This window comes from Astatotilapia calliptera, chromosome 22 (assembly GCF_964374335.1).
Source record: "Astatotilapia calliptera chromosome 22, fAstCal68.1, whole genome shotgun sequence".
NCBI lineage: Eukaryota > Metazoa > Chordata > Actinopteri > Cichliformes > Cichlidae > Astatotilapia > Astatotilapia calliptera.
This window is the reverse complement of record NC_137442.1, coordinates 12369824-12381886: the sequence shown is the minus strand read 5'-3', so window position 1 is coordinate 12381886 and position 12063 is coordinate 12369824. Positions and strand designations below refer to the sequence as shown.

The following is a 12063-nucleotide window of genomic DNA, read 5'->3' as shown; positions in this document are numbered from 1 at the left end:
CAACTTGCTATTCAGCAATAAACTTGGTTAGAGTGTCTGAAAATAGCTCAATACTGAGACACTAAAATGGAAAAAAAGTACTGGGCCACAGACACATTACACCTGCAGCTGTTAGGCCACCAAAACCGAAGCCATGAAGCTCCCAGCACACAGATTTGGTGCTGATGGTAATACTAGAGTTTTTAGTTCTCTCTGTGGTTAAATACTTGCTCATACAGTTTTCTCTCCACCTTTTTAGGGTTTTTACCCAACAATAAAGCACTATGAGGTGAAGGCTGCTGTAATTTGGCCTTATATAAGTGAAACTGAATTAAAATGAAATTGCAGTCATTGAGCTAACAGAGAGTTGGTGCCCTTTACACACTGGAAAACAACGCTCTTTAACTGCTGTGGTTCTTAAATGCTTTCATTTGCAACAATATAACTTACTATACACCAGAGAGTATGTAGGAGTGAAGAAACTTCTGACTGACTTGTTAACAGATATGGCCCATTACTTTGACGAGGTGGGTGTCCACTACGAAAAACTTTCAAGTGTGAATTGATCAAAGTCTATTCAAAGGCTTAATCGAGCAGAAACAGCTGTATCAGTCTAACTCACAGGGCATATGTTGCCTTCTTGTGCCCTCAGGAGGGGTGTTTGCACCTTTCCAGCTTCACAACAAAAGAAATAATAAGGTCACTGGCCAATTTATCAGACTGCTAATCAGCTTGATAACTTCAAAGGCTTTTACAGAGAAACTCTGAAGCCATGTCACGTGAATTTAGACTATCACAACAGAATGCTGGAGCCGGCTACCTGCAGGACTCAGCTGTGGCTGGAAAGGGGAACCCTGTTTGCTGACTCCAACAGATGCGACCTCTGATATTTTGGCCGCACTGCAATAAACAAGGTCAACTTGTCCTGTGGGAAATGATGGGAAGATCCTCAGGCGAAGAGATATAAGTGTCTATTCATTCATTTAAGAGTTAGTGCTTTGTTGAACATGGGGCTTTCTTAGACTGGAAGCTGTATGTGACGCAAACAACGTGGCTGCACAGAGAAAGATGATGTATTTATTCTGCACTTTCACTAGATTATCAACAAAGCAGGTTAAAACAGGAAACACATTTTAACAGCAAAACCTCACTTTTAAATGATCTTTATGTATTATATATGGCACAAAATGAAATGGTTAAGCGCCCCGCCACAAAATTTTGTAAGTTCAAAGTTTAAATTTCCGTTGAGATCTGTCCATAAATCTTTGAGTAATTCTGCAGGCCAAAAAAAAAAAAAACAACCCACACACACAAAGGAAAAACAGCCTAGTTACATCACTTGGTTCAGTTCTACTGCCCCCTCATCACTCCCTTTTACAGCACACAAACAAAGTAGCACAACATTAGCATGCTTCATTTTTTTAACCTTTAGACCTCATCATGTCTAACAATGCAGTCTCTCTTTACCGGCCTCATGCTCATAGGCGTGTTTGTGACTGGGATAGATATCCATTTATTGATAAAGATGTGTAAATGTGTTTATAGGAAATGAAGGACACGCTTTCTAGCAGTAAACTCTGTTGCGATCAGTCCAGTTGATGAATGGTGGTGATGACACACATAAGACTGATGATTATTAGTTACAGCGCAAGACTAAAGCATGATGGAAGGAAAACTGATTAAATATCACATTTTAAAATGTTATTAGCTTGGAATATAGAGCAATGTGAATGCACATGCCTCCGTAAATAATAACCATCAAGTTTTCTACAAAGCCATACCGAAATAGAAGGTTTAATCTTTTAACAGTGGCAAAAGGTTTACATGTCTCAGTGGTCGAATAGTGAGTTTCGGAGGATATCGGGGATGGCTCTGGGTGTAAATACAGTTTAATCAAACAAAACAGGAAACAAAATAATATTTTTATCATTAAAATAAGAAATACAGACAATAATAAAGGTTAGCTAGGGTTGAAGATTACATGTATTTTCCTGCTGAGCGAATGTACTTCACACTGAACTGCTTGTATGCGTTTATAATGCTGACATCGAGGGGCAGAGAGGTGATGGCTGTGACAGCCTCAGAATAAATTTACATGTAGTTAAAAGTAAATGCCTTTCTGCTGCGTTTTCTCTTGGCTCCGGGCAGGCTGGGAGTGGCACTGGATATGTGGAGCAGTTGGACCGGAAGGAGGGCGGGGGCTGCCGGGTACTACTGGGTTTTTGACTTGGCTCTGTGGCTCCCTTCCCTTCTCTTCCCCACGTTGTGTTGGCCTGTGAGGTGCATTCCCTGGGGCCTCCCTGCAGACACGTTGCCTTGTCCCTGTGCCTGGCTCTTTAGGGTGTGGTGGGTGCCTCTCATTTCAAGGACTGGTAGGGATGCAGGAGCTGTCAGCCTGGAGTGGACGCCTTGTGGGATTGGTCGTCATGCACTGTTGGAGCTGTGCGGCAGCCCCTGGGTTGCTGCTGTCCCACTTGGCCTTCGGATCGCTTTCTGCCTTTTGGCTTCTGCAGTATTGGTTGACTTATACCGTGTGTTCAGACTTTCCTGCATGGTTCTCTCACAGAACGCTGGTGTTCTCAGCTTGTTGGTCTTTGCTATTGGTTGTGGGGTTTCTGGACTTTTAAGTTCTTGTCACCTCATCAACACTTTTTGTTATATGTTTGAACTGTGAAGATTGGGGTGTTTTTGATGGGGATAGAGTTGTTCTCATAGCACAATTACCACACTGCTGGCTGCCTTCTATGCTTGTGTACGCACCTTAGTTCAATATTGGTTTCTGGCTCTCATCATGGTGCACTTTGCTGGCTTTTCAGGGGTTTTGGTATTATGGAGATTACAGGTATAGCTTTACAAATGCACACACACACACACACACACACACACACACACACACACACACACACACACACACACACACACACACGAAAGGAAAAGGGGGATGGGAGGTGGGAGGTGGGCCCTAACGATGTATCAGAATAATATTAATTGACGGATTGCTATTTTTGCTGACAAGTCAGTGTCTTACAGGCAAACTACAGGAAATGATGGCAATCTGCTAACAACCAAAGCAATCTCAAGGTGGTTTTCAGTGCTGCAGCATATATTTTTTGTTACTAATATCAACTAGAGACTATCAGCAACCTCCAGCAACCACTTCCCCACTGCTCCAAAATTACACAATTTTCCCCTACAGACTGATTTCAAGGGTTCTGTGTCCAGTCTCTGACTGAGGGCTAAAATGGACATGAAGCCACAGCTTAGGTTTCCAAAGTTGCAACTGAAGAAATCTAGAACAACCTTTCAGACAGACAAGATCAAGGCAGAAATATCTGCGCATAACGCACAGCACCACGTTGGGCAATAAAGTGGCATATCATCACAAACATGCCGTACAAACTGTCATTAATTCACACTGTTTTGTCGAGCCCAAAGGATATCTGCACTTACCTCCTACTGATTAGAAGCATGGCACACAAGCATATTCTTGCTCTACTTCAAAATAAAAGCCATTTTTGACTGCACCTTTAATGGATCAACATCTTTTTCCATAAAAACTCACAAGGAAACGAAATCATTCGCCTCTGTTTGTAATAAATCTTTCCCGACACACTTTTTGTGTCACAGAGGTGAGTTATCGGAGATGTGGCTGCGCCTCCACCGCCAGCTGCCTCATCAACGGAGTGGCTGCGATAACGATCTGTGAGGCAGACAGCGAGGCTCAGGGACGGATTAGACCACAGCACTGTGTACAGTAATAACAGCTGCTGCCGTGGAAATGCCCCGCAGTCACCGAACGGGAACAAAACTGCTACTCAGCTCCACAGGCCAGAAGGGAAAAGACTGATAGAGCGCATTGCCTTTCCATTTTTTCCTTACTTATCCAATTTTCTCCCATCTTTTGATTGCTTTTCTCATTATGGCCGAGCAGAGTAATTGGAATCCCCCCCGCTCCAGCTGTGCAACGGTTTGATGTGTTGAAGAGCTACATGTTGAATAAGCAAGTTGGCAAACAGGCAACATAATGAGGCTGTAAACTATTTAATTGTTGAAAAAGACGCACAAAATCTGGATTTTGTAAGGAGCTATATGCAGCGGACTGATATCTACGCTCAAGGAACAACAGAAGTTTTCGCTCTCATGGTTTAACATTTGAAGGTGAACCTGTGTGTGTGTGTGTGTGTGTGTGTGTGTGTGTGTGTGTGTGTGTGTGTGTGTGTGTGTGTGTGTGTGTGTGTGTGTGTGTGTAATATTTGTCTGTCATTTACTCACCAGCAGCTCCTGGCCTCCTCCTGCTCTTTCCACACTCAAGTGTTCATCTGAGCCCTTTAGCTTCCTCACCTGAAACAAAAAGCATAAACTAAGTAAAAAAGAAGAAAACCTATTTGAAAAAAGCAGCTGCTTCCAAAGAGCGAAGAACAGTAGAAAAAAAATGTATAAAAATACAGATTTCATCTTAAAGTCATCTTTAAAGTTCTGCAGATTTAGTATGCAAACATAGTGAATACATACACAAGTATTTCTTTTCTATTCATGAAGCTAAAGTGAAAAAGATGCCAGGAAAATCACTACACTCAAAAATCTTTGCATTACAAGTAAAATATTATGGTGATTAAAATCTAAATCTAAAAGTTTGTTTCTCTTTTTATCCTGTAGGCTTTATCTATGTTCAAGAATATAAATTAGCCCAGAAGTCCACTTAGCAACCCCTTGGCAATGTGTATCACTGGTGGGTTGATATCATTCGCAAAGATAGTACCTCAGAATACTTTGGTATCTAGCAGATTACTGCATTTGACCTTAGCTTTCATGGAAGATCCCAAATTGTTTGGAAAACAAAGAGTAAAACTTGGAAAAAGTCCAAAACAAACCAGAAATCAGAAACCTCACCCTCAGAGCAAAAGTTGTTACCTTACTGCTGCAATTTTACGAGGCACAAAAGAGATAACTCAAAAGATAAACGCTGTGAACTCTACATATTCCAGCGTTGCAGTACCAGATAGCGATAGCCTCAAACAAGCTTCTCCAAACTAACAGTTTGTACAGATGTTCATATAATGAAGTGGCTAATAGCATCAGCTCTAAACTTTACTCAAAAAACAAACGATGAAGTACATTCTGAGTAACTGCAATCTGACGCAAAAACCTAACTTTAATACCAAAAGTTTGCAGAAATAACACAGTTTGGATTTTTTCTCTTGTTCATGCACTGCTGATTTTCACACTGTCACCACCGGCTGTGGAGCTCCACAAGGAGCTCTATAACAAGCCTCATTCTCCACTGGATCAGACGAATGGGGATACACCCCACAGAGATACAGGCAGCACACACACACCGACACACATAGAACTAATCCCTTGACGACCACACTAAACCCCCAAAGAAGCAATGGCCCAAACATTATTCCATGAAATCCATATTTGGAAAAAAAATACAGTTTTTGATGAAGGTAGTTATAATGCACCCAACTCAGTAATCCATCTGGAGTGAGCATACAGAGATAAGAAGAGGACAGTGACGCCAGGGACTCTTAGCTGCACATGCATCCTTTATTAAAGCAGCAGGAGCGCTCTACTACACGATATTTCCCTAAATCACTAAATCAAAGGAAGGACTAAAAATATTGTCAGATTAATCAGCAGGCAAAGCTTCACAAGACAGATGAGATGAGTTGGGCAAAGGGTGTCAGCCTCACTTTTGTTGCCGTTTTCATTTTATTTCTTGCGTACATTAACACATTTCTGTATGTCTCGTTCACTTTCTTTTTCATATTATTTGTTTCCTTTTAGAATGAGTCGCTCACAAAGTCAGAGGCACATAGTTCATCTGGAAACGTAACAGTACTTGTTGTCGGCAGAGATGTGGCATTTATCTGGATGCCATTTAATAAAGTCTTCCGACTGCAGATATGCTCACTGTGATGAGCATTCATAGGGCGAGTGCAGAGAAGAATCGGAAAATGTAACAAACCTCTGTAAATCACCCGAAAGAAGATGCCACGCGCAGTGTGTCGAGGTTAAAACTATTCAGCACTATTACTTTCATGTCATCCATTTCAGTTTGTTTCATCACCATCCAAGATCATTGTCAAATAAGTACAAGAGCCAATGTACTACACTCACTTTGAAATTCAGGATGCAGCCGGAGTTCATTGTTGTTTATCCTGCTATAACACAAACGCTTTGGGAAGCTATAACCCAATAACTCTTTGAAGTCACTTGTTTTTTGTTTTTAAAGAAGCGGAAAAAATGATATTTTAGTGCACTATGACTACGAATCAATGACAGGAAGAAATAATAAAAACAGTAGTAGCTCATCTGGCTCACAATCCATAGCAAGTCACAGGTTATTGTAGCGCGCGAAGTGCTGAAAGAAAGATTTTGTTGTCAATTAAAATCAACTGAGAAGTTAAGGAAGCTCGCAAACAGCCAAATCTGGGACAAATTAATCCAGTTCACGACTAAATAAGATCAGGAGTATTATGATCTAGACTGTATCTTGTGATGGGTCGTTAATTAAGAGACCAATTGAAACTTAAAATGACAGGAAGAAATCTGTCACTTTTCCATTTACTCAAAGCCAGCCGCTTAAAAGCAGAATAAAAAGAAAGAGGGCAGGAATTCCTTTAGGTACGCTGCACAGAGTTTTCCACCTGAGGAAAATCCTACTCCTGTCAAAAACAAATAAACAAAAACAACAAAAAAAACTTTGTACTGAACCCAGTATGAGTTTGCAACAGTATTCTATTTCAGGCCTTTATAAACAGACACACAACAGAACATTAATCTCGAGGGAAATGTCAAGGTTCTCTGCTGACTTATCTTCCTCAGCAACAGACACCAAGAGCTTAGACCAGGGTCATGTTTATAACATGTTTCTGTGTCTGTGTGTGTGTGTGTGTGTTTTACCTTGGCACTGCTGTCAGAGTGACGTCTGGCACATGCTTGGAGCTGGCTGATCCAAAACTGCTGCTCCTTGGCATCAGAGGCTACAGAAAAACACACACAGAACAAAAACTAATTAAAAAAATTAAAACCCATATGCTCCTGACTCGACTAACAAACTAGTGCATGAGTTCAGGTGCCGATCAATACACAGCTATAAGAAAGCCTTCAAGTGTCCACATCTACCAATGGTTAACAAGCACTTATTATCGGCATGAAGTGAGACAGAGTCACGGCTGCAGACAGGGGACTTTATTAAGGGTTCAAGACACTGAAATGCAGCCCAACTGCATTTCAGTGTTTTTGCTAAACTGTCTTAGTGTAAACACAACACTCGTCCATCTGCCTTTTTTATGCTTGAATAATTCATAGATCAGTGTTAAGTGGCTTAAGGATACATTGCAGTGAAAATGCCCAGGTGCAAGCACTGGAACCTAATCAGCCTTTGCCTTAATAAATAACCATTTCAAAACTGAAATTTATTGACTAATGAGTTAATGATTAGTAAATCATCCCAGATTTATATGTTATCTATTTACTCACATGTAAATGGTTTTAGTTCCTTCACAGGATGAGACCATTAGATCAAATCCAAGTGAAACTACACAGTGACTAAGGGTTTAGCATCAAACAAGGCAAAGATGTTCCCACACATGTTTTACAGTGCTTCAAACAGACAACGTAAACAAGTTGGTTTTACCTTTTTTAAACAACCAGCAGCCTTCTTTACTTTATGTTAAATCAAAATTCTTAAGCAAGTTTAACCAAAGACTTAATTAACCCCAAAAGGCAGAAATGAGTCGGTATGCCGCAAAAAACAAAGAGCAGAGAATAAAACAGCCAACACACAGTTAGCTTAGCTTATCCTCATTCTGCCAAAGATAAAAAATAAATAAATAAATAAATAAATAAAAAATCAACCTACTAGCGCCTCAAAAGCTAGCTAATTAACATGTTTCATAGGTTTCATTCTCCAGCTGTGGCACTAAACTGCTACTAAAAAGTAGCCACGCACAAATCCCCACATGACCCCGTTACACTTTTCGATTTGTATGGATCAAACATGTTAAACAGTGGTGCAGCATAGCAATGCAGAATTATGCTCTTTGCTTTCCAGGCTTTTTGCTAAGCTAAGCCTAATGGGTGTAGCTACAACAGAGTTCAGGGTACACAAGTGTAAAATAAATAAGGATCTAGATTACGGTTTGAGATGGAGTGAACCGGCTACTGCTTTAAGCTACAAACTTCGCCAAAGGGCGATGAGGGCTGCAAATGAGGCATCAGTGAGGTCAACCTGCAGGATGCCAGCAATCTCATTTGCTTTTGAATGATCACTGAACTTGCTGACTGTGTTCCTGAATATTTGATCATGTTACTTTCTGAATGATGTCCTGAGGGCTGCTATCACATTTGAACCTCTTCATTTTCCTGTCCACGCCAAATTGAACACTCAGTATTCAAGAAACACCAGCAACTCATTGCTCAGCTTGCATGTGGTTTTTCCCCTCAGCACAGAAACAATCCAGGCCGCTATCCAAACACAAACCGCCAGATTTGCTGACTAATGCAGTGAGTTGCAGCCTCAGGCTGAAGAAGACGCTGACTGTCTGCTTGCTTTGACCTCTTCCAGGGCAGAACGGAAATCCACCTGATCTCATTTCACTGACTAATTATTAGAGAAAAAATAACTGTGATGGCACTGATAAAAGTAAGACAGCAGGTCAACTCGAGCTGGAGTACAAACAGTAGAAAAAAGCTTTGATGCACGCAGGCCAGATGTCATTCTGCACTTCTTTTATTTCAATATAGCAAACAATAGAAAGGAACCAAAAAAACCATTTTACATTATGAAGTAAAATGCCTTTAAATTCATTAAAATACACCTGAAACAGGTATGACCTGATGATAAACTAAAAAAAATGTTAGGCATATCATTAAAAATGGCTGTAACTACATGTGACCGACTATGCCATAAAATAAAGACGCTCATTCAACATTTGGGCCAATAAAACCTCATATGACTGTGACATATCACATAAATCTGTTGTCCATCACTCACTTTGATCCCTTTCCTCAGGACGCACCTGATACACATTCCAGCCGTTAGCCTACCTAGCTAGTGACAACAGATGCATTTTTACTACTTTACTTTACTACAAGTGGGGCTAAGCCCAAATCAACTAAACTAATCAAAGTCATCTCAACTTTGGTTTAACTGAGAACAGCAACAGAAAACAAAAATGTGTCACCTGTCACCTGAAGTCATGAATCCAGCTAAGCTAAAGCTGCTTTTCATCACAAAGCACCTGGAGCTTAAAGACCTTGAACCGTGAAACGTTGAAGAATACAAGCTCAGGAAAGCAACTTTAGAAAAAGCACATATTTCTTTTTTGGCAGCTGAACAAATTGGAAAAAGTAAGCAGCCACACTCAGCTGGACAAGAACATATTCATCCAGTGGCGGTTGATAATGTGTGAATTTGTGCCTGTGACAGAACCAGCTAGTAAACAAAGTTGCACTGCTTGTGAGGATGAGGACTGCGCTAACATTCACTCACAGCTGCTAGATAGACTGTGCTCATATTAGCAATTTCTCTGTTCCACTTTACAAAACAGATACTTCTCTCAACTCTTTTGGTGCAGTCAAGGGGACAATTTGTAGAGCTTTCTGTTCTACAATCTTCTGTTGTTTAACTTTGGTGAGTCTGCGTAATTAAACCCTCACCTTCCTGTTCTCAGCTGATAAGAAAGGCACCTTTTTTGGGTCAGAGATGGTTGTGTGTGAAAATCACAGAATTTTCCTAAACGCTCAGTCCAGGCTGTCTGGCACCAACAACCAGGCCACATTCAGGGTCATCGTGACCATGTCTGCATGCATAAATGTACCGAGTTGCTGGCTTGTGATTGGCTGCTTATAGATATATGATATATGCAACTAAGCAACTAAAGTGGCTGGCAAGTGTGTATGCTCACATGGCAGAAAAATAAGGAAAGGCATAAAAGGCTAATAAAAAAGAAACCCCAATAACTCCTTGGATTTTATGCTTATCTGTTTAAGAGCCATTTCATTCTGCTTTTTGTTCTAATTATGCAGGTCGCACAATAAAAATAATGCTGTAAAGTCTGTCCAGATGCCAACTTTACCAAACGGTCCATCTGAGGCTCACAGCAGCACTTGGGAGCATCTTTGCGGAACAGAAAAACAGGAGTGGGACACCTAAAGTCTTTACAAAATCCTCGCATGAATGAGCACAATAGGCCCACAAGACTTATTTATAGATCACAGCGTAAACACTGCTTCAAGTTTACCAGAAAGATGGGCTTCATTCAGATTTAAACTACTACACTGAACTCTGAATGTTTTGAGTTCAATGAGCCAGAACAGCGAGAAAAAAAAACACACAGAGAAAGTTCAAACTGAACATCCCTCACAACTTCAAATATTCTGCTGCGTTTAGTGACTGACTAAGACATAACTGTCAGAAGAAAAGATAAAATGCACATAAGCACAAAGTAAACTGAGGCATAACTAAAGTTTTTATTACTTATAAATCTCAGCTGAACCTGAACCAGAACAGCACTCCCACTCTGCACACGCTGAATTAAACATGTGTCTGAAGCAGCAGGTGCCAGCCTCGAAAGGTATGTATATTTATTCCGGACTGTTCAGTGCACGGCACTTGGTTCAGTGTAAGGTTTCCTTATTTCATGCCAGCCACCGAGCCAAAAAGTTTCTGTCAGAAGTCTATTCGTGTTGGCACATCTGCAGCATGAGAATAAAATTTCAAGATCACAAGCTCCAACCAAAATGCTCTGGAAGAGCAGCAGTCGCATCAAAAATAAGCTATAGCATGCCAACAGGATTAGCGCTGACATCTGAACGAACGCTGTGCCAGTTTTATTAAACACGTACAATGTGTGAAGTCATGCTACGTGTTCTTTTTCACTTTTAATCAAACTTGCTCCTCAGTCAGAAAATGAGGCTTCCCATCTCAACCCAGGCTCCCAGGAGGTGCCAACTAACTATTTCAAAGGCAATGGATGTGTCCTCAGTGCTGGCAAGAAGAAAATGCAGCAGTGGTTTGGGCAACTGTTAACCTATTCCTGGCGTTCTGGATTTACTGGTTAATCTCATCATAGTAATACAAAAAAAAAAAATCATTACCTTCACCAAGAAGGCTTGTTTTTGGAGGTGTTTGCATCCATGCCATTGTGTCTGCAAACACAATAGCTCGAAAAGAGTTCATTCTGATACAACAGTGTAGGTGTAGTTTAGGTGTAGGTGTGGAGTGGGATCATGTTAATGCTAATATATCGACATTTGCCAGACATCCACCAAGGTGTTCAAGGTCAACTGAATAATTTAATGATCACAAATTGACAAAAAGGCTCATAACTTAGAAACTGATTCTTACAAGTGTGTTGTGTGTTGTCAACAGATAGAAAGTACTGTGTAAGGATTTCAAATATCATGTGATATTTGACCTCTGAGCTGATCTGATCTGAAGGTAAAAGTGAATCCTTTTTAAAACTATGCTTCTTACTGCAGTTGTTTGTATTGAAAACATTCATTTATATGGGGAATGACATACGGGAATTCTAAATATCTGATTATTAACTCTGACCTCTTCTTCAAGGTCATATAAGGTAAAACCATAAGAACTGTAAGAAATTATACTTGTATATGGGAATTTCATATATCACATTCTTGTTTGCATCAACATATCATGTCATCTCACTTTTACATTTGACATCGACGTTTTTGCCAGTTTGACCGAAAAAGCATTGTCAAGAGAAAGAGAAATATATTGGAGAATAATGTTATGGAGTTTAATCCTCACAAACACCTGTTATCTATCATCCACTTCTACATAATGTACCAAGTACAATGCTATTCCCTTCACAGTGAATACTTCCCAAGAGTGAGTAAGCTTGGTGGAGGTTTGCGCTCTTGGAGTGCTTCTTGTATTAAAATATGTGACGCTGCATGTAAAACCAGAAAAAAAAGTCAAATGTATTTTCTTTAACTTTTTGTAACGTTTCTAAATTTCAAGATTAATGTGCAATAAAGGCCACATTTATCTGTTTTTGTTTAATTTCTATGTATTTTTAACTTAAAAATGTCAAACTATTTGAATTA

At 40.2% G+C, this 12063-nt stretch overlaps 1 protein-coding gene across 2 annotated transcripts in view; it reads right to left on the bottom strand.

The window, feature by feature from the left end:
- Nucleotides 1–12063, bottom strand: part of osbpl10a (oxysterol binding protein-like 10a) — a 102150-nt gene that overhangs the window by 58151 nt on the left and 31936 nt on the right. For both annotated transcript variants that reach the window (XM_026155847.2, XM_080296568.1), the window contains exons 3-4: nucleotides 6889–6968; nucleotides 4252–4320 (exon numbers count right to left, since the gene is read on the bottom strand). In XM_026155847.2, coding sequence (XP_026011632.2) covers nucleotides 4252–4320; nucleotides 6889–6968 — 149 coding nt within the window. The remainder of the gene's footprint in view (nucleotides 1–4251; nucleotides 4321–6888; nucleotides 6969–12063) is intronic.